Source organism: Malus sylvestris, chromosome 11, assembly GCF_916048215.2.
Source record: "Malus sylvestris chromosome 11, drMalSylv7.2, whole genome shotgun sequence".
Lineage (NCBI taxonomy): Eukaryota > Viridiplantae > Streptophyta > Magnoliopsida > Rosales > Rosaceae > Malus > Malus sylvestris.
The window spans coordinates 36992827-37016929 of record NC_062270.1 but is presented as its reverse complement, the minus strand read 5'-3'; the positions used below and the strand labels follow the sequence as shown (position 1 = coordinate 37016929).

The 24103-nt window shown below is 37.0% G+C and overlaps 1 protein-coding gene, 2 long non-coding RNA genes and 1 pseudogene across 3 annotated transcripts; 2 read left to right on the top strand and 2 right to left on the bottom strand.

The window, feature by feature from the left end:
• Positions 1-3208: 3208 nt before the first annotated feature.
• Positions 3209-4566, bottom strand: LOC126590024 (uncharacterized). Its single transcript, XR_007612030.1, has 2 exons — positions 4302-4566; positions 3209-3400 (listed from the first exon to the last, which is right to left on the bottom strand). It is a non-coding gene; the product is annotated as an uncharacterized LOC126590024 (long non-coding RNA).
• Positions 4567-7380: 2814 nt separating this feature from the next.
• LOC126590463 (cell wall / vacuolar inhibitor of fructosidase 1-like) lies at positions 7381-8226 on the top strand (annotated as a pseudogene).
• A 6395-nt stretch (positions 8227-14621) lies between these two features.
• On the top strand, positions 14622-15433 carry LOC126590023 (uncharacterized). The gene is made up of 2 exons (XR_007612029.1): positions 14622-15011; positions 15198-15433. It is a non-coding gene; the product is annotated as an uncharacterized LOC126590023 (long non-coding RNA).
• A 3519-nt stretch (positions 15434-18952) lies between these two features.
• Positions 18953-23360, bottom strand: LOC126590022 (zinc finger BED domain-containing protein RICESLEEPER 1-like). Its single transcript, XM_050255496.1, has 4 exons — positions 23111-23360; positions 19588-21580; positions 19419-19502; positions 18953-19323 (listed from the first exon to the last, which is right to left on the bottom strand). The coding sequence occupies exons 2-3, from the start codon at positions 21551-21553 to the stop codon at positions 19435-19437; spliced, it is 2034 nt and encodes a 677-aa protein (XP_050111453.1). The 5' UTR covers positions 21554-21580; positions 23111-23360; the 3' UTR covers positions 18953-19323; positions 19419-19434.
• Between the last annotated feature and the right edge of the window lie 743 nt (positions 23361-24103).

Here is a 24103-nt window from a genome sequence, read left to right as displayed (position 1 = left end):
TTTGTTAATTACAAGCGGAAATTTCTAATATAAACTATGTTATGGGGTTTTTGATCTCGTAACACACAAGGTTGTAAATAAGGGGAAATCCACAATTGTTCTAACTTTGAAAAATTACAACAAAACCTCTTAATTTGATCCACTTAAACTAGATGTTTTAAAAATTTGAATATCATTATTTCTTTCTAAGAACTTGTGCAATTGATGGTTTTCAGTAATGAACAAATGAAGGGCATTTTCGCCACTACATTGTCTGTGAACAGTGCACCCGAGTTTGGGTTTTGGTATAGAAATAATGTTTCAAAGAATGAAATTGTAGAGAATCTCATTCCAAGTGTTTGGGATTCCACAAAGACACCAATGACTACAACCATTTATGTGCGACCTCCCAACCCATAAATTAGAGGATGTTGATGTGGTATAAACTAACACACAAATTAAACCCTATAAATTATGCAATCGTAGTACGAATAAGTAGGGATCGTTCTATTCCGAGGATTAGAAGAGATGCTAATCAACACAAATTAAACTTATAAAACTGAAAACTAAGTTAAACTAAGAACAAAACAATGACTGGGAGGATTTTGGACGAATTTAATTTAAACAAAAGTAAAAGGCAGCAAGTAAATTAAGTTGTGAATGAAATATGAATGAAATGATAGCTAAAGGATTATTCTCCACACATTAATCATATGCATACAAATCGATTTCCAGTTATTCTTTCTATAAACCATGAATGACAATGCCCCAAATTAACTGTGAACAACACTAATTAACTCTCAAATTTTCCTAAGTTCATTAACTTGGACTCAGCGACACAACCAAATTATTATTCTCAAGTTCCCTAACTATGAAAAGTATGATAGAGATACATCTCAAAGATCATTAAGTTCTATGAAAATCATAAGCATTGACAAAGCATTCGTAACTATGAAAAACATGATACTCCTGCCAAGAAGTTACTTAACTCAATCATGACTAGTGACTTTTACTACTTACAAATATAAGTTTATAACGATTATGTGAAATTCCCTTATATTCTAACATCAAATCCATGCATGCAAACTAAGTATGCATCCTTAATAAACATACAAGAATAAGTTCTCTATAAAGCAGATCAGTAAATCGCATTCATGTTTTACGAAACAATAACTGGATGTAATCAATTTATATAAAACATATGATCATGGCTTCGAATTCACCTCTACCTAAAAAGAAACTTAGTTACGCATGTTCATCATAACTGAAAAGCAATCTAAAATAAACATTGAAACTTAAAACAAAGATAGAAAGAACTCTAAAAATAACAGCAACTACAATGGATGAATGGTAGGTGCTGCACACCCTAAATCATTGCAGGAATTTCATATATATAGGGGGAAACGGATGAATCCAAGGATGAAAGGAATTAGTCATTTTGAATTATTTTAGGACTCTAAGAATTAGGTAGAAAGTGTTGGAATGTGATTAGGATTCCTCCTTGCAGCTTGAGATAAGATGAGATAATGTTGGATAAGATAAGATAAGATATGATAAGATAGGATAAAATAATGCTTCTCTTCAACTAGGATTCCTCTTTCTTGTGTGATTCCTTACGTTCCAACCCTCAACTTTAATTTCTCCAAATTTTAGCACATATCTAGCACCATTTAAACGCCAAAAACATCCAGCCCATATGTTATCCATGCATGCTATCCAATCCAAGTCCAAAACTACTCCAAATCGCTCCATTTGACTATTTATTGTCATCTTTACGAACTGGACCTACAATAATACAAAAATAACTTAAATTTCCAAAATAAATGGAAATCAACTAAGTAAATGCAAGGAAATAAGATAACAAAGTCGCATAAATATGCTCCTATCAGATGTCCATCTTTACACAAGAGGGAGAGGTTTGTTATATGGAAGGGCCGTATTTGACATTTTGAGGGCTTTGAATTTAATAAAAGAGCGCTCCTCATTTTTAAAGAAAATAATTGTTTGGACTATATTATATTTATACATTATTTAACAATCAATGTTCAAACTTAATCTAATTTAGCATCTCGCTCTTATTAATTGAATTTTCTATTGTCATGAAATTATGCTTTAGGGGCCATCCATGAAAAAGAAGCATGATTGAAAGAGAGATACAAACTACACTCAGTGTTTGTCGGACAAAGTAATACACAAGTTTTTTTTATTGCTAGAGAAAAGTGGACGAAAGTAATACACAATTTTTTTATTGATACAGAAAAAATTAATATATTATGTATTAATCAACTATAATATATATATATATATATATATATATAGATTAAATTACGATTATGATTTTTCTTTTCAGTCAAAATTTTTTTTTATTAACAAAATTGTGCTCATATGTAATTTCTTAGGTCTATTTCCTATTACTTTGGCTGTATTATTCATAGCTGCCTATTTACAATACAGACGTGGTGATCAGTAGAATGCGGTATCATTGCTAAATCGATCAATGCAAGAACAATTGCTTTATTTTGAAAAAGGATTTTCCAACCACCTTTCCTTTTAGACTTCAGGCCAAATGATCTTCGTAATTTTAGAAAAAATTAATCTCCAGCCACCTTTCTTTTTAGATTTCCAACCAATCATCCGATCACAGATTATTGAATCTTTATTAATTTCACTCAATTCATATACTTCTATATCTCTCAATCCAAATTATATAATTAGGTTTATTATATTTTTAAGAGTTCTTTTATTATTTCTTTTGTAAACATAATGTTTTTAATGATCCATTTTTTGAGGCATTTAGAAACAATTTTTTTTGTTCTTTAAAACTTCCTAGAATTATAAAACATTTCTTTTGCAATTTTTTATTTTTATTTTTTTGAGTTCTTTAAAAATCATTTCAAAAAATGAAAGTTTTTTTTTTTTTGGGAGAACCCAAAGGTAGTTCAACTTTCATTCTAAAAATTGTTAAAAAAAAATAATCATATTTTTGACCTTGCTTTTTCATTGTATCGTATAAGAGGATAAAAATTTTTAGGGCTAAAAAATTTGTTGCACATTTTGCACACCCCAACCCTACTCGTCACTGGCTTTTTTATTATGCTTAACACACTTGCCCTTGGTTTATCCTATTTACTGTAATCCACTTCAAAAATATCATTCTACACACACTCGTATTTCATGCAAAAATAAAAAAGAAATTGCACCATGAATGGTAATGCGAATATAAGATAACTTTCTTAGAGTGCTAATAACGAATCATTTTGGTTAATTAGCCAATAGTTTAGATAAGTTATATTAGACAAAGAACGAACTATAATGAGATGGAGAAATTCCTTGGAAGAAAACCCTAGACTTTGATCCACCTATCCAGCCCAAATTCATGACTGCGTTGCTGATCTCGCCTCCTACTTCAACATTATCTTATCTGCAAAATTACAATAGTTAACCTGGTATTTACCTTTTCACTAGAGTCACAATTTATAGAGATGTTAGAATAGACTTAATTAATCAGTAATCATTTCTGTAATTATTGTACATATTATTGGAATTATTTTGTAATTATAATTAGTGTAGGGTGACATAATTCTCTATTTAGTTAGGAATTCTACACTAATTACAAGTTAAAAAATATATTCGTATAGTATAGTATATGTAACAATTACAGAGATGATTCTTGATTAATTGAGGATTTGTTTGGGAAGTGTATTATTTTTGTTACAAAGGGGCCCAAAGCCCAGGCAAGGACTACTAAACAAAGAAGAACATTAGCCCAAGGGGCTTACAAGAGCAACTTGAGTACTAGCAACTCCAGAAATATCTTCTAGAAGTAAACCAACAATTGAAAGAGGAGGGTTATCCAACATAATACAACCCAGATTCAAAGAAAAAATCAGCTTTACTAAACCATCAGCCACTCTATTCCTTTCCCTATAATATGACCTAAATCAAATTGTTCAAATTGAAGAATCAAGTGATGATAGCCATATAACAAAGATGATAGGGGATGCAAATCATGCACATGAAATTTAAAGATTGACACTAAAACAACAAAGTCAGATTCCACAAGTATCCTCCTAGCACCCTTATCCAAAGTTTTCAAACCCAGAAAGAGATTCCACAATTTTGCTTCAAGGACTTCTCCTACTCCTATATTAGCTAAAAAAACCTTCGATCCAAGAGCCCTGATGATCTCTAAATACTCCTCCAGAACCGATAGCATGGTTTTTCCCTTGACAAGAACCATCAATATTCAATTTCAACCATCTGTCGTTTGGAAAAACCCAAGTCAACTTTTCAATAATTCTACAGGGCTTAGAATGACTAACCTTATTAGCATTAGTCCACTCCCAAGAATACTTCAAAATAGCCTTCACAAGATCGAATGGAGGTTGATAGGAAGGATTGAATACAATACAATTTCTCCACTTCCAATTATGACAACACGCAAACTAGAAGAGATTACACCATTCTAACCCTCGGTGACTTGGAGATTGACAGTGTATGTTAGTAGCAATCCATCCCTCTAAGTCTAGATTGAAAGTAGAACGAATATTACTAGGGACCTTCAATGAATTCCAAACAGCTCCAGCTTTAGAGCACTTCTTCAAATGATGAATTAAATTTTCAACAAGACCACTATATATAGGACAACTAGTATACAATGTCATATTCCTCTGATAAGCTCATATTTATATGTATTTTACATCAAATTCACTTGTCTTTTCTTAGTTGGTTCCTTATATTTTTGAGCTATTTACTTTGTTTTTGTGTTTTCTAGGATTTTTCAAGCAAAGAAAAGACAAATAGCACAAGTGGGATTTTAAGTAACAAATTCATCAAGACTGCATGTGCATGTCAACTGACTTTGGAAGCAAGTTGTGAATAGATCAAAATGAATTAGAGAATGAGCCTTATATTCTTGGAAAGCTACGGATATCTATTTTCTGGGGCATTTCGCGGATTGTTAATATCATTTTTGTAGAACAAGTTATGACCGTTATAACACTAAAAGGTTCACAAGAGGTTGAGCAGTTTGTAACTGCAATGAAAGCAATAAGCCTAGTAAATCTAGCAGCCAAGAACAAGCCAGCTGACACCTATTCAAATATCAGAGGAAATGGAAATAAAATGAGGATTAAGTGGGAGTAATTGGCATAAAGGCTACCCAAAGAGTTACAATTGTTTTACCATTTTCTCTCACTTATTGCCATCACTAAATGGCTGTTAGTGGGTGAGTTAAGGAGAAGAAAATGGGGCAGCAAGTTAAAAAGGGGAAAGGTTGCAGGTTGGAAAAAGAAGAGAAAGGAAAAAAAAAAAAAAAAAAAAAAGAAGAGGACAAGGCAGCTTTGCAGAAATGAAGGAAAGGAAGGAGGAAATCTTGGCATTCTCGCCTCTCGGTTTTATCTTCTCAAATTCATGTCTTTCTTTTGGTTTTTTTTGATAATAATGTGTAACTAAATTTTTAGTTAGGGGCTGTTTTGAAGCCCCGAATATGATTACAAGTTTGTTATGACATTTTGTTTGAATTACTTTTATGAATGGATGAAAATTGGTTCACTACTTATCTTATTGATGAATTCTTTATTTGTTTTCTAAGGATACATACTTAGTAAGCGTATTTAGGATTCTAATGCTATGAATATGTGTGTATCTGCCCTTGTCGAATGAGGACCTACATATGTTCTAGAGTAGTACTGGTTAATTACGGTTAACATGTGAACTAATTTCTAGGATAAGTAAGACAACGCTAGTACTTACGATCCCCTGTGATGACTCAAACTCTTTTCGTTCTTAATGATTTCTACTTGTTAAATCTATGAACACGCCATTCTAGATTGCATGCTAGGAACTAAGTTAAGTTGAAAATGTCATTCTCTTAACATACTACATAAGAAAGAGTAATAGATTGAGTTCTAACATTGAGCCAACTTGAGCATCTTCATCCGGAAATAAAATAAAGGAATTAGAATGAAACATAATATGTTTGCATGATTATTTGGTGGTGGATAGCAATTCCCCTAACTCATTTTTCTTAATTTGTGAACTACTTAAAATTTGTTTCTGTCCTGTTTTTGTTCGATTTAATTTAAATAGCAAATCAACTCCAAAAATCCCAAAAATTTGTGTGAGTGTAGCTATATGTGTCTAGTGTCTGTATATAAAATTTCGTAGACTTTAGATGAGTGTAAGTTGGTCGAATAATTCTTTTTCAGTGGCTGGTCAGTAGGGACAACAACCAGTTTTTTGTGACATGTTAAGTAGTTAGATAAAACAATCTTCTGCGGAAAAGACCCTTATTTTCATACGCTACAATTAACAAATCTTAGTGTTAATAAGGAAAATCAATAGGACATTTGTGTGCTACTTTGTGGTGTGCTTTTAATCCTATCATCCTCTTAAATATTTTTTTTTGTTGGTTAGAATATTATCTTGAGTGCAACGACCAAGCAAGATCTTTATTTTGCAGGAATTGTTACTTATATCGGGCATTTTTTTATTATATATAATTAAATATGTGTCTGTAAAATAATATACCTATAAAATATAATTTTCTCGACTTAATTAAACATGTATTATTACATATATTGTACATGTTTTATTGTTATTATATTTAGGCAATAAATTTATAAACATAAATGTTATTTTTCTTTTTGAAAATTTATTAATTCATCTTTACAAGATGCACGAAATTAATTGTGTACATCAAACATTCAAATAGAGGTATTTTAGGCATTTGAAGATTTTAAAATGTGTAAAGTCAAACATAATTAATGAATTTACTAATGTGAAATCTAGTCAATGATGAGTTTTACTCACATAAAAGAACTAATGCAGAATTTTATTTGGAGAAAACTAAATTTGAAAAGCCACAGTCATATTTTTATTTTTATTTATTTTATTTCTGATTATTGGATTGTCAAAAATCAAACATACACGAACATAGTAAAACAAGAATGTGAGAGGAGAAAAAAAAGTGTCTATTTATTATTTCTCATTAAATACTGTAATAAATATAGTTTTAACTTTTACTAGGACTATAGTTGAGAGAGAAATTTTTGTTTTCAAATGTCCAACCAATTGCATTATTATACTTGTGTACTGAATCGTGTTCCGCACACTAAAAAATTTATTGGTTAATGTTTTTGTTCAAAAAAAAAAGGGAAAGGTTTTATTTACTTGGGTATTTTGTATTATATATGTTATTTTATTTAAGTTTTTCTTTGTTTTCAAGGAATTAATTTTGTTGACTTATTTGATTAGATTAGTATCCTAGAAGCCTTCCTGTATTGCTATATATTGTAAACCATACTATCACCCACCCATAACTCAGCCACAAAATACCCAAACCCTTTTTACGCTAGTGTCTGTGCACTTGAACAACATCAGAAAAGAAAAGATGAATGATTCTACCTCTCCTCTACAAAAGCATTAATATTTCTCATTCAAATTGTTTGTCTAGTTGTCTTTCTTCCAACCAGCCATTGCAGCAGACCGGCAGTCTTCTTCCCAATGGATGCCAGTCTGATCGAACAAACATGCAACCAAACACCATATCCCGATCTTTGCGTCTCTACTCTTCAATCAGACCCTCAAAGCGCCGAAGCAGATGTCAAAGGTTTAGGCATCATATGGTCGATGCACTAAAGCCTAAGGCACTCGACGTTTTGGATAAAGCCTTGGTACTTGTCGTTAAAGAACCCGGAAATCAGCCCGCAAAAGCTTGCGCAAATACCTACCAAGAAGTTCTCGGTACTGATATTCCACAAGCCAATGAAGATTTCCCTAAAGGTGAGTCTAAGATAGCAGCGCTAGCCATGATCAATGTCGTCCAAAAATCAGATTCGTGTGAAAGTGGTTTTCCCGGCGGCAGTCCTTTCAAATATAAAAGCAAAGTTGTCCATGATTTTGCTTATGTGGCTGCAATTGCCAAATTAATCAACTCTTAATGTATTCTTCTATTGTTATAGTAAAGTAGTGAATTTGATATAATAAAAACTCAAGAATAGGATTAGAGTTGTTTGAAAATTTCCAAATCCATTTTGTTTTTTTGTTTACAAATGATAGTGTTTGTGAGTTAAATTGTTAAATGTTAGCAGGAGGAGGATCATTTAGGGTTGAACTTGCATTGGGGTGCATAGCAATCATGTTTATGTATCTTAGTGCAAGTTCAATCTCCACCGCTATCTAAGCCACTAATGCTATCGTTGTTGTAACATCCACCCCCATTTATAAAGATATATTTGTGTAATTATCCCCTAAACAATTTGAATCTAGCAATGTGGTCCTTTTTGACTACCAATCAGAATCTGAAAACATTGGATTCTTTCTTTCTCAAGCTGCCACGTGGCAACACCCCCTTCACTCCCCTCACTTCTCTCTCTGTCCCCCTCTCGTGAACCCCTTCCTTCTTCTTCTTCTTTTCTGTATGTCCCGTCTCTCTCCCTCTCGGCTCTCTCTCATCTCTCTTCTCTCCCTCTCTTCACTAAATCGCACACAATCCTACACACTGAGACGCACGCGTACGCGAGGAAGAATCATGTCCTTCTCTCTCCCTCTTTCTCGTGTCTGCAAACCTAGAAAACCGGAAAGGAACTCCGGCGAGATTTTTATATTTTCCGGTTAGGTAAGCCTCAAATCCCTCTATTTCGTCCTTGAATCTGGTGAGATTGGGTTTTAATTAGTTGTATCTCGTGTTTTTCCAAGGTTTTTGGGACGAATCGAACTCGGGCGTAGGAACACCCATTTCCGACGAACCGTGGGTGTCGAGGGACTTTCCGGCCATCTCCAGCCGTTCCACAACGACATGAAGGTATAGAAATACTCCTCTTGTCTTGCTCTTCGTTTTGGTACCTAGATCGAGGTCTAGGGTTGTGTGTGGTGATCGGCCGGAGCTGTAGAAGCTCCGATGTTCTCTGTGCGCCAGGCCGTGCAGGCCGGTTCCAAGGAAAACGGGCCTTAGGCCTGTGTGGTGAGGCTAGCCCCAAAACCCTAGCCCAGTTGTTTTAATTGTTTTAGAACCTAAAGGCATTCGGGCCATTATGTTTAGGGCCCGTATCCACTAGTCCAACCCAAAACCTTTTTAAGGTTTTATTTAGTTTCTGTTATAGAAATAAGGCGTTGGGCCATTTTCTATTTAGGGCATTAGGCCTGTGTGTGTATAGAACCAAGCAGATTAGGCTTTGGGCCAATCTGAGTTGGGCTCTCAGCCCTTTCCTAAAACCCATTAACCTTTAATTCAACCCAAAACCCTTAAGGCCCATTCGGCCCAACCCAACCCAATCCAAGCCCAGTCTAACTTTGACCTCTGACCAATTGACTTTGACTGTTGACTCGATCAACGGTCAACGTTGACTCGGTCAATTATTAGAGTTGACTTTGACGTTGACTTTGACTTTATAGTATAGATGATGGATGACTTTATACTATGAAGTTGTTCTTCAATATATATGTGTTCAATGGTTTTGTACTTACCTAGTGGTCCTTTCCGTTACGGGACGTAAGGATAGATTCCGGTCCGTCCCGGGCGACGATTTGGTGTTGGCATAAGGCCTGGAGGGTGTTTCCTCTGGCATTTAAGACCAGGGACGGGGAGTCAGCAAAGGGCATGTAATGTATTTTCCTCTGACTGTCTACTCAGAGACGGGGAGCCGGCATGGGGCCTGGGGGTTATCAGACAATTCACTAGTGATTATTATATATACAAATTATGATTTGAGATACTGCATATCATGCTAGGTTTTAGAAAACCTATGTTTTTCATTATATATGTGTTTTCATAAAACCTAGGGGTTAGTATGTTGATAAATGTTTTATTATATTTATATCAATTAGTCCACTCATGTTTGTTTTGCGCCCCCTTCAAGACCTACGAACGAGGTTTACGATTTAAACTACGAGGCTTTCCCCTACCAGTGATCCAGTATTATATTTCCTCTGCTTCGACATCTATTGCAATATAGCACATCTCTATCTTGAATTCTGTTTGTACTCTGTAATAGACATATGCTCTGAACTGATTTTATGATCCTAATTTTATTAATTAGAAGTTGAATTTTTGTGTTGCTAGTCCCTGCTGCCTGTTTTAGCTTATTTCTGAGCTTTTACTTAAATTAAATGGCTTTCGTCACCCTTTGGGTGTCAGCCAGCATGTAACCATCCCGATGTCCCGAAGACATCGGGATCGGGGCGTGTCAGTTGTACCCAAAACAATGAACATAATGAATTTTTATCTTATCACATGTAAGTATGAAAATTTCAAATTGGAATATATTGAGTAAATTATTTTTCCTGTATTTGAAAGATATTAAGTGTCACATCCCGGCCTGGGCCCCCACCACATCCCGGGCTCGACTCCGCCGTAGCATGATATTGTCCGCTTTGGGCCCCGACCACGCTCTCACGGTTTTGTTTCTGGGAACTCACACGAGAACTTCCTAGTGGGTCACCTATTCTGGGATTGCTTTCACGCAAACTCACTTAACTTTGGAGTTCCGATGGAACTCGAAGCCAGTGAGCTCCCAAAAGGCCTCGTGCTCAGTAGAGAGGGGAATATACATATAAAGCTTACATGATCCACTCCCTTAGGCGATATAGGATGTAACAATCCACCCCCCTTAGGGGCCCGATGTCCTCGTTGGCACACATCTGGCCAGGGATTGGCTATGATACCAAATTGTCACATCTCAACCCAGGCCACACCACATCCCGGGCTCGACTCCACCGTAACACGATATTGTCCGTTTTGGGCCATGACTATGCCCTCACGGTTTTGTTTATGGGAACTCACACGATAATTTTTCAGTGGGTCACCCATCATGGGATTACTCTCGCACTCTACTTGCTTAACTTCGGAGTTCCTACGGAACCTGAAGCCAATGAGCTCCTAAAATGCCTCGTGCTAGATAGAGATGGAAATATACATATAAGGCATACAAGATCCTCACCCCTGGGCAATGTGGGATCTTACATTATGTAACATCCCACATCGCCCAAATGAGTGATCCTTAAATGTATACTCTCATCCTTACCTAGCATGAGGCCTTTTAGGAGTTCACTAGCTTCAGGTTCTGTAGGAACTCCAAAGTTAAGCAAGAATGAGGTTAAAGCACTCCCAGGATGGGTGACCCATTGGGAAGTTGCTCGTGAGTTCCCAAAAACAAAACCGTGAGGGAATGGTAACCCAAAAGTGGACAATATCGTGCTACGGTGGTGGAACGGGCCCGGGATGTGGTGGACCCGGGCCGGGATGTGATACATTAAGTAAATTATTTGTTTTTAAGCAATCTAACATTTTAAAATTCAAATAGTAGGTGCACTATTTGAATCAAATAACATTTTTTTATTTTGTATGTAAATTATTTTGCATGAATTTTTACATATATCGGGCATTTTATTATATATGTGTGTGTGTGTGTGTGTGTGTGTGTCTTTCAAATAATATACCTACATTTGTAGGAAGAGTATTATTTTATTGATTTAACTAAGCATGTATTATTTTATATATTAGGCATGTTTTATTGTTATTATACAATAGGAAATGCATTTATAACATTAATGTCTTTTTCTTTTTGTAAAATTATTAATTTGTCCTTACAATCCACATGTAATTAATTGTTTAGGCATTCGAACAATTTTAAATGTGTAAAGTCAAACATAATTAATGAAAGTAAGTGGTCCTTTTTCCACAATGGTGGAAAGAAGTTGAGCCCTTGCATGATTGTATGGATTCAACCGTTGGTGGCTAATCTAACACCTAATTTAACAAAAATATATCGTTTGACCAAAAAAAACCATAATTAATGAATTTGTTGATGTTGAATTTAGTTAGTGGTTTTATTTACACAATTAAGAATTTTTTTGACGTTGAATCTAATCAATGAGTTTTATTTGAGTGAAAAACTTATGTCTCGTTTTATTTGGAGAAACTTAAAATTCAAAGGCCAAAGTCTAATTTTATTTCTAGTCATCGAATAGTAAAAAATTAGAGATACACGAAAATAATAAAACAAGGGTTGGAGGAGGAAAAAAAATGTGTCCATTTATTATTTCTGATTCATGGAAGAAAACAAATTAAAATTTGGGGAGAAAATACCTTTTGGCAAGATTGAGAGTGAATGAGAATGAGAGAGAGCAGTTAGTCTAAGAGAGTTGGAGGAGATAGTGAGAGAGAGATGAGAGAGTGAGTGAGAGTGAGAGATAGAGAAGAGAAAGAGAAGAAAGATTAAGTGAGAGGAGTGAGTGTGATAGAGAGGGTTGGATTTGGGGAGAGGGAAAGAGGTGAGAGGTAAGAGAATAGAGAAGGACATTGTGAAAATTGTGGAGGAGTTATATTGGTTTTAAAAACCGTATCACTTTGCGTGACGAAGGATACAAGTTTGCACAACGAAATATTGGTCGTGCAAAGTCTTAAAAAAATTTAAAAATTTAAATTTCCTGCATCCCATTTTTGGTGCCCGCTCAAAATTTTAAGGTTTTGCCCAACAAAGTGTTGGTCACGCAAAGTTTTGACACACCCCGATCCAGAATGTTCAACTGGACTCCGAATCGAGCTGTGATGACTGACATCATAAGGGTGACGAAGCCAATATAAAATATAAAACTAATTAAAAAACAAGTAAATAGGGTTTAGGCGACGAAATATTGATATTCGTCACGCAAAGTTTAACAAACTAAAAGAAAATAAAATAAGGTGCCTATTTTCACACACCATTTTTAGCCTCACAAACACCCCCATTATTATGGTCATCGAATTGAAAAAATCAATCATAAACATCGAACAAGATTAAACAAGAGTGCGAGAATAGAAAAAATTGTACGTGTGCTTAACGTTTCTCATCAAATATTGTATAAAATATAGTTTTAGCTAGGGTTATGAGATTCATCATTGCCTCAAATATCCCAAGATTTGATGATAGCAACAATAAACTTACATTGAAGGGATGACAAATAAATTAGTTCTGAACTAGCTATTTTCAAAATTCAAACCTAATACTTCTCACTTATAAGTAAAAGAAATGTCAACCCGTAGTACTAAGTAGCGTTTGAAATTTAATTCTTAAAATTATGGTGACGTAAGCAAATTGGGCACTCTACTAGAATAAAATAAGTTCTTATACATGCAAAGCAATTTATTCTCAGTAAAGATATTCCATAAGTATCCCAATCCAATCACGTTGACCAAATTTTAGAATCGGAGGTTCGCCTCTAGGAATAATAGCCCACAAGGTTAAACTCATCTTCTTTTTCGACCGAAACTCCTCGATTTCATGAGAATCCTCTTGTTCTTAGCTTCTGATTTGTTGAACCTTGTAATTAGTAAGAAATAGCATTCGGTTGGTCAAGTAAGACGAGACTCTCTACAAAAGAATCCATGAAGAAGTACCTGTATCCATCAGTTTCGAAATCTTTAACTTGTTCAGTTTCAGGATCCACCGAAACAGGCACTCTGCCCAGCATTCTGAACACTACTTCACCACTCTTTCTAACTCCAAATGGCCCGGTTAGACTTCCTTCCATGCACGCACTCAGTAATTTAGTCCACGATTCAGCAACACTGTACTCTTTCATGATCCACATGTGAACATTGTTAGACCAAGTCCGAGTCTGGTGGTGGTTTCCTCAAATTCAGGAGGTTGTGATCAACCTAAACTCTTATCCAAGAAGAGTTAGATTAGTTCAAACTTCTTTTCGAATGTTAGTTGTTTTCCGTAATACGTTTTGTAGCTTTTGTTGTAATTTTGAATTTGAAACAGCCTTGTAAATAGGCATTTCAATCCTTGATGTAATCTGAACGTGAATATAAATACATGCAAACTCTCTTTGAAAGTGCATGCAATTAAAGTGAAACCTTGAGAGTTCTTAAGTTTTACATGGTATACGAGCCCTAGCAGTCTAACGACTTAGATCCTGATTTTTTTTTTCCATGGCTAATACCCCAAACGGCGCTGCAACCTCCACCAACTCTATTTCAAACCCTGCCATGAATCTTTTCTCATCTATGACTACGGTTGTCAACATCAAACTGGATCGAACCAACTATCCTCTGTGGTTGGCTCAGATCCTACCAATCATCAAGAGTCGTAACCTGATGGGATATGTTGATGGGTCCATCGTATGTCCACCCAAACATCTTCCTGGTGCTGCTGCTATCAACCCAGCATACACAACCTGGGTGCAGCATGATCAAATGATATTAAGCTGGATCAATGGCTCTCTCACGCCATCTGTGTTGTCCGTCGTCGTTAGCAAGAGGTTCTCTCATGACACCTGGGAGGCTCTTGAGCAACGGTATGATTCTACGTCCCAAAATCGTATTTTGTTTCTTCGCAATGAACTGATGCAAACTAAGAAATGAGACATGTCTATTGCTGATTATCTTGATCGAATGAACTCGATTGCTAATAACCTTGCCCTAGCTGGCAACCCCGTGAATGATGATGAACTTGTCCAGATTATCTTGAACAATTTAGGCCCTGCCTATGAAATGACGGTGAGTGCTGCTCAAGCACGTGATACTCCAATCGCGTACCTTACATTTGAGGCCCTCCTACTGACTACTGAGAGACGAATGGCTACACAGACTGCTCAGCCTATGGAGGCTGCTCCGGTGAATACCTTTGTCACTGCTAGAGGTCATGGTAGACGACTTCGTGGAAATGGACGTGGTGTTTTTCCGTCCGCACGTGGTGGTGGTGCTGTCAACCCGCGGAGGTTCTTTCCTCGCAACAATAATCAAAGGTCAAATTCGGCCTGCAATGGTGAGAAATTTACTACCACAGGAGAACGACTCACATGCCAGATATGTGGAAAACAAGGGCATCCTGCCTTAGATTGTTATCAAAGAATGAATGCAACCTATGAAGGGAGAATTCCAACAAAACAGCTCACTGCCATGGCAACATCTCCGGTTCCTCTCAATCGGCAGAATAATGGACAGTGGCTTTTGGACACCGGTGTTAATGCTCATGAAACTCCAGACATCTAGAATTTGGTAAACCCAAAAGAGTATAATGGTAATCAGAATGTGGGTGGTGTAGGTAATGATACTAGCCTTTCTATCTCTCATGTGGGTTCGAATCAAATACAAACTCAATCTTGCTCATTTAAATTGCAAAATATTTTAAGATGCCCCACTGCCTCAACCAACATTATTTCTGCACACCGATTTACCCTAGACAATAATTGCTATTTACTCATCTTTCCTAATTTTTTTTCTTGTTAAGGACCTCAAGACCCGGAAGACGTTTTTCCGCAGGAGATGTGAGAATGGCTTATACCCATTTTTTGGTGGCGGTGGACAGTTCAATAACCCTATTTCAATGTGTCTAGGCATTCGAGTCTCGACTTAAAAATGGCATTCACGTCTTGGTCATCCTGCGTCTTCTATTATCAAGTTTTTAATTTCAAATAAACACGTACCAATTCATGGTACTGCTGATGCAACGTTTTGTCAGTCGTGTCCTTTAGGAAAAAGTACTAAGTTACCGTTTAGTACTTCAGAGTCTGTTTCTCAATTTCCCTTACAACTTTTACGTTCCGATGTTTGGTGTTCTCCAGTTATTTCAATTGAAGGTTTTCGATATTATGTCTTGTTTGTGGATGATTATTCTAGGTATTCTTGGATTTTTCCCATGAAAAATAAGTCTGAAGTGTTTGAAATATTTGTTCAATTTAAAGCTAAGGTCGAAAATATGTTTAATACTTCAATAAAAACCCTTCAATGTGATGAAGGAGGTGAGTACAAAAGTAAAGGTTTTCAACAATTTCTTGCAACAAATGGAATTTCTCAAAGGTTTTCGTGTCCCAAACACCCCGAGCAAAATGGCCTAGCAGAACGAAAACATCGACATATTGTTGAAACGAGTATTGTCATGCTTTCTCACTCTCACATTCCAAACAAATATTGGTTTGATGCATGTTCAACAGCAACTTATTTAATTAATAGATTGCCAACTCGGGTTTTGTCCCATAAATCGCCCTATGAGACATTGTTTGAAAAATCTCCAAACTATGAGATGTTAAAGGTGTTTGGTTGTAAGTGTTTTCCTTGGCTTGTTCCTTATGCACAAAATAAACTTCAACCCAAGTCAAAACCATGTGTATTTTTAGGATACTCACTGAATCATCATGGGTATAAATGTTTGGACCTGTCCACGAGACGAATTTATTTGTCTCGCCATGTCCTATTCGATGAGGACTCATTTCCATTTAAGGAACTCACATCCTTGCGAGAAAACGTTGATAACATACGTAGTTTTGCATCTCCTGATCTTTTGTTCACATTTCCTATACTTTTGTCAGATACTTCCCCCACTTTGCTGAACCCTACCCACCCTTTAGAGTCTCCATCCCAGCCAAACATAACCATGTCTAATCCGTAAAATCCTGATCACAATACTATTCCCCAAAATTCCATGTTATCCTATCCTTCCAACCCGCCAGCCACCCTATCTCTCCCTGACCACGAACCAAAATTTAAATGAGCAAGCCCCATTTGTTGAGTCACCCACGCCTCGGTCTCTGCCACCTTCAGACCTCGATATTGCTTCAATAAATCAATTCTCAGTACCAAGGCCGCGCATGACGACTCGATCACAGTCTGGAATACAAAAACCTAATCCTAAATATGCTATGCATGTCTCTACTGATCTTTCTTTAGTTGAACCAACATGTTTCAGTCAGGCAATCAAGCACCACCAATGGAGGGAAGCCATGGTTCAAGAATTTAATGCACTGCAGCGATGTGGCACGTGGGAGCTTGTTCCTTATCATTCACAAATGAATGTGTTGCCAAACAAATGGGTATTTAAGATCAAAAGACGGGCGGATGGCTCTGTAGAGAGGCACAAGGCGAGGTTAGTCGCAAATGAGTTTCATCAACAGCCTGGGATTGATTACACCGAGACCTTTAGTCCTGTGGTCAAGCACAGCACCATACGACTTGTTCTTAGTTTGGCAGTTTAAAAAAAATGGCATATGAGGCAATTAGATGTACAAAATGCTTTCTTGTATGGTTTTCTGAAGAAGGAAGTATATATGCGACAACCTGCAGGTTTCATTGATGAGCAGCATCTAAAACATGTCTGCAAATTGCAAAGGAGTATATACGGATTGAAACAAGCTCCGAGAGCTTAGTTTCAACGTTTTTCAGAGTTTTTGCTTCAATTAGGGTTTCAAGCATCCACTTGTGATTACAGTTTATTTGTTTTCAATCACTCTGGTGTCTACTTGATTTTATTGATCTATGTAGATGATATATTGTTGACAGGGAATAGTCCTCGCCACATGTCTCGCTTAATCCATAAACTGGGAACTTTGTTTTCAATGAAGGACTTGGGGCCTCTTCATTACTTTCTGGGTGTCGAAGTAACCTATTGTGGTGATCAAATGCATTTGAATCAGGCCAAGTATGTTGTGGACTTGCTTAAGCGTACAAAGTTTTTGGATGCTAAACCAATTTCCACTCCAGTTTCTTGCGGACAGAAACTTAGTGCTTACAACGGTGAGCCACATGACGATTCCGAGATGTATCGAAGTGTTGTCGAAGCACTTCAGTATTTAACTATCACGAGACCAAACCTCTCTTATGCAGTAAACCAGGTATGTCAGTTCATGCATTCTCCAAAGAATACTCACTGGATGGCAGTCAAGCGGATCATTCGATATGTTAAAGCCACATACAATCATGGTCTTATGTATAAACCTGGTACTGCACATCTTACAACGTATTTTGATGCTGATTACGCTGGGAATCCTGATACACGGCATTCCACATGTGGTTTTTGCATTTACTTAGGGTCCAATCTCGTGTCTTGGAGTTATAAAAAGCAGAAAATTGTCAGTAGGTCGAGTTCAGAAGCTGAATATAGGCAGCTTGCTTATACTGCTGCAGAATTATCATGGTTCCGGTCTTTATTTCGTGACCTCCACTTGCATCTTGATCGACCAACAATCTGGTGTGACAATGTTTCCTCCATTGCCCTCGCTTCAAATCCAGTTTTTCACTCCCGTACAAAGAACTTGGAGGTGGATTATCATTATGTTTGTGAGAAAGTGGTTCGTCAAGAGTTTGTGAATTTCATATGTTCTCAAGACCAGATTGCTGATCTTTTTACAAAAGGATTGTCCTCTTCACGGTTCAAGCATCTTGTTTCCAAGCTTCCAGTTGTTTCTCCTCCTATCAGCTTGCGGGGGCTGTTAGACCAAGTCCGAGTCTGGTGGTGGTTTCCTCAAATTCAGGAGGTTGTGATCAACCTAAACTCTTATCCAAGAAGAGTTAGATTAGTTCAAACTTCTTTTCGAATGTTAGTTGTTTTCCGTAATACGTTTTGTAGCTTCTGTTGTAATTTTGAATTTGAAACAGCCTTGTAAATAGGGATTTCAATCCCTGATGTAGTTTTGGTTGCCGTATTGGTCCGCGCGGCGGAGAGGGGCGTGAATGAAGGCGGAGGTTTGGATTAGAGACCTCCATGACTGGCACACTGCACTGCATTTGCCTAAAGATTTGATGGGCAACCTCAGAAGAATTTCCCCTAGCTGGCTTCAGGGAAGTAATAGTTTTGACATAGCTTGCCTTGTCTGATAATTTTGCTCTCCAGTTCTCAGATTTCAATGGAGAATTTGGGGATTGCTTGTCTGATGGTTTTATTCTGATCTATTATCCTTTTGGTCAAGAAAACCAAGTCAATCTTTAGACAAAGTCTCTCGTTGACTTTCTAGAAGTGCAATGCTACCTGTCTAGATGCCCCCAAAAGTGTCCCACCACAAATTTTTAGACGGAAGTTAGGCTAGTTGGCTAGAGAGTGTACACGGTCCTTTGCACCCTTTCAATCCCTCTCCCGTAAGTTATAACTTAGAATATCACTTTGTCAAAAATTATGCTATGTTCAGCATACATGGTTTATAACAGCAAGACTTGGAGGTATTAGCCATCGATAGATAAGCAGATTGAATCTTGTAAAACGAAGAAAGATAGCAATTAGATAAATGAGTAACAATATATTGATTGTGAGCTTGGGATGAAGGTATTGTGCATGGATATATAGATTATTGATTGAACATCCCCCATTTTGTTAAAACATGAAGAACCACATCTTACAAAGAAAGAGTCGCATGCTCGAAAATCAAGGATACACGCGAAAGAGGTCGCTCTTGCTTACGTACAGATCTGGAAATCTAGTAGATGTCCTAAAATTTACATTTAAGCTTGACAAAGAACTACAAGCGATTAACAAGTCTCACGTGATGTATTGGCATGGAGACAGAGATGAGGTTCACTGCCCAGACCACCTTTAACTGCGTCGACATCATTTAGACAGCACTGGATAGGCCAATAGCTGATCCATCAACCTTGCATCATAAGATTACACCGTAAGTCGGTACTTCGACACATACGGTTAGCGAAATAGATATGGAGAAATGCAGGAAGTGTAGCAGAAACATACCATTGGAAAATGAACTCTATTCAACAAGAATTGGCCTGGCAGAAGGGATTGGTCTAGCAGAATGGCTTGACAATGTATTAGCATCTGATAGAAAAGAGAAATCAGTACTTATTGCAATAAGATCACTGCTACGGAAGAGAAACGCAAAACTCAAAGTGTAATTACATGCCTTTTAATTCCACCCGCAACCAATCTTGTGTGCATACCAAAGCCTCTCGAATGTCAGGATTCAGTGAGCTTCGACATTCATCAAGCACTCTACCACCAATGTTGAATGCTGATTCTGGTGCAACAGTTGACATAGGAGTCCCCAGAACGTCACGTGCCATCATGGACAAAATAGGGTACCTAGGCGTGTGCACCTTCCACCAATTTAATATGTTAAAATCACAATTGCGCGGAAAGACTGGTTCCTCTAGATACTTGTCCAAGTCTGATATCATGTTTTGGCTCTGAGAGGTCTCGTAGAGAAATTTGTCAAATCCCTTCAATCGATCCCTACTATCAGTGCTGGTACTCGGTAAGCTGCTGCCAGGCAAAGCTGAACCTTGATCAACCATTGTTGAGCACATTGAATATGCATCAAAAAGTTCCTTGAGGCCATCGGAAACTTCCTTAATCCTATCCAGAGCTGTACTACCGTATATTTGAGAGTAGTAATACTCCACCAACTTCATTTTGAATCGGGGATCCAAGATTGCTGCTACTGCCAAAGCCAAACTGCACTTGCTCCAGTACTTATCAAACTTAGCTTTCATCTTTAGTGCCATAGAACTAAGAAATTCGTCTGGGCTCTTGCACCATTCAATTAATTGGATGTGAACATCACAAATCTCAGGAAAATATATACTTGCAGTTGGACATTTGTTGCTGGAAAAGACATTAACGATTTCAACAAGAAGTTTCAAATAAACTGTAACAGACCTCATCCGTTCCCATTCTGTATCAGTTAAAGCTGATGTATACGAAGGGTCATGCTCTTGCAGGAGAGAAAATGCACCCCTGTATTCTAAGGCTGTTTCAAGCATATGATACATTGAGTTCCATCGAGCTGGGAAATCAAGAATTAATCTCCTCTGACTATTAATTCCTACTTGCTGAACAATTTCATTGAACTTCCCTTGTGTCAATTGTGAACTTCTTACGTGCTTGAAACTTCCTCGAATATTTCTTATCACCTCTCTCATTGCTTCCAAAACATCCTGCACAATTGAATTTAGAAGATGTGCTGCTGAGCGAATATCAAATAACTGACCATGGACCAAGAGAGGCCTGTTTTGGGAGATCCGGTCTTTGATTCTTACAACAATGTCATCATCGACGGAACAATCATCAAATGTCAAGGCAAATAACTTACTGTCAATGTCCCAGTCCATCAGGCACTTGATAACTACTTCTGAAAGCAAGTCCTCCGTATGAGTAGAATCAAGTGTGACAAAATTCAGAATTTTCTTTTGTAATTTCCAGTCCTCGTCAATATAGTGTGCCGTCAAACACAGGTACTCAACGTTTTCTGGAGAAGACCACATTTCAACAGAAAGGTTAATTCTGCCGTGCAAACTATTAATCATCTCATACACTTGACGTTTTTCCTTCCTATAAATTTCCATGCAGAACTGTTCAACATCATTATTTGGCACAACCTCAAATGATGGTTGAAGGTTCTTCACAAAAACTTTGAATCCAACATCATCAACCATGGTGAACGGGTAACCATGCAATATAATCATACGAGCAAGATCATAACGACTACGGTCATGATCAAACTTTCCGCTTGCAATGGTAACTAGTTCATCCTTTTTCGGATCCTGATCAAACTTTATAAGTGCTGGCTGAATATAATCATCTTTTCTCTGTGCTTCATCACCATTAATACTTGCTATGGCAAGGATATTATCTTTTTTCCTTCTCTTCGCTGAAAGTAGTTGTGATACATCAAAGTTCGATCGTTTCAGACATCGCATTAAATGGTTTCTCAGATGGGTGGTCCCACTATTACTTGATCCACTGAGCTTCTTGTTACAATGTACACAAACAGCATAACATATTTCAGCCTTTCTAACCCTTTCAAAATGATTCCAGACAATAGATGTCAACCTCTTTGGTTTCTTAGCAGACTCGACTTGTATTTCCATCACATAGGCATGAAATTCGATCAAACGCTGCACAACATATGAGATAAAACGACTAAATCAGATAGAACTACAAGATGAATTTGCGGAACCTCAAACATCAATAAAAAAAAAGTTGACAGTCACAAAAGAATTAAAATTACTCCAAACACTAGCAATAAATAAGTCCTATAATTTACGGTGCACAACACCAATAAAAGGTGAATGCAAATACGTGTGTGTGCATGTACATGCATAATTACAGACATAAATGAAAGATCTCATAATAATTGATACTTTACAACACAACTGAATTGAGAAACACACAGAATAACAACCACACTGATAAAATGTTTGGTGCAAGTAAATTCCTTGGGACACATCCTTTATAAGAATTCAAATACTCTCAGATCAAAACCTTGCAATACTTAAATCATACAGCGAACACTGAATTATAAACAAACTATAATGCACAGACAAACCAGCATAAATGCACGGAATCAATACAAGAAGAAATCACCATGTTATCACTAAGTATAGTCACAGAGAAATTTATCAGTCACAAGATACACATAACAAGATTCAAGAGGTATGTGAACATTCATTTCACTAACTGGATACTGAAACACGAACAAATTTTTTTCTTCTTCAGTGCACAAGACAAACTGAATCGATTTTGGCCCATAGAGATTTCCCAAGGCAAACCTGAAAGCAAATCTAGAACACAACCCACAAAATGACCAAAAATACAACCTTGAAACCAGCGAATAATGCAGCTAAAGTATGTTATGTCAACCAAACCCATGAAACCTCGCAACTTGAAGATCAATTCCAATATAAAACACGACTCAAAATGAATTTAGCGAGTCTACGATTATAAGTTAATAGCTGGAAGATTCAATGTTCAAGCTCTCACTAAACCCGTTACACATATCAAGAGGGCTACAGGTCACTAAGTCTTATCGCATACAGAGAAAACAGCAAACTATAGAACTTGTGACATCATACCAGATCAACACAAAACTGTCCAAATGCAAATATGAATCTCGAACTCAAGAAAAATGTGCACGAAGCCACAGAGACAACCCGAAAAAAAAACGAAGAACATGTCATGACAAGTCACCAGGGGAACTTCAAAGGTGAAATTTTTCAACCCAATAAAAATATATCAATTAGGACTAGAAGTCAACATTTGGAGTCATTTGTTAAGGTACCATTGCATTGACTTATATCACAATTTAAAGTGATAAATTCAGAGTGCTCCTCTTGATCATACAAAAGCATGAGATTATCTACAACCACATAACTTGAATTTCAACACCAGCTAAAAACTAACTAATTCAAAAATCAAAACTTTCAAATAAATAACAACAAAAATACAAAATTCAATTTATAAAGATTCAACCTTTCATCTTCAAATCCCTAAACAACAGAACAATCATATGCATTTAAGATCTGGGTCAGACCAAAATCCACCAAATAAACTCCAATAAACATTACAAAATTCCAATTAAAATCTGAGCCTAACAGAGTGAGAGGAAAGAAGAACAAAATTACACAAAAATTCGAAATGGATCTTACCGCAATTGTTGAAATGACCTTATATCGTAAAAAATCTCAGGGAATCCGATCGGTGGTCCGGCGAGTCGGGGTTGGATCGTGGGTGACCCTGAAGAGAGAGAGGGAGCGAGTCTGAACCCGATGTGGGTGTGAGAGAAAATGGTTTGGATCCGATAAGTATACCCACTCACTTTACCCGTATTGGGTTGTGGGTCAACGGATTAGATATTAATTTGGCGATCCGATAGAAATTGAAGCAAAGCTACGGATCCTAGTGATTTGACATGACCCAAATTTTGGTCCGTTTTGTTTTAGGTTTAGGCAGGGTTAGGTATTAAGCCATCTCCAAGGGAGGGCTGGTCAGAGAACTCGTTTTAACTCTCTGGTCTTTTGACACGTCCCGACCCCGATATTTCCTGAATACCCGGATAGGCACGTACTAGCCAACACTCGAGGATGACGAAAGTCATTATTGACTACAAGAGTAATAATTAGGAGGAAATATTCATGAATAATCATTAGAATCTAAAGGTAATAAACAAAGTTTAAATAAATGTCTAGAATGCACAGAATACGTTCAAATTTAAGATCACAAAGGGAAAGATCATTACAAGATATCACACAAATGAGTGATAGACGATTACTGGTAGGGGAATGTCTCGTACGTCGTGTCGTAGTCCTCGTTTCTAAGACCTGAATGGGGGCGCAAAATAAAGGTGAGTGGACCAAGTTCATATATACAATAATAATAAAACAGTTATCAAGATACTAACCCCCATAGTTTATATAAAGAAAACTACTAGCATAATAAGTGATAGGTTTATTGAAATCCTAGCATGCCAAAAACATCTCAAAAGACATATCGCGGAAACCAAAACATCAATCATCTCACAGATCATCTCGTAATTGCGATGTGCTGCCAGTAAGATCACTAAATAAATATAACTCCCGGCCCTATGCCAACACCGTGGTTTCTGCGCCCGTAGCCAGAGATTACCAACTCTCGGCCCAATG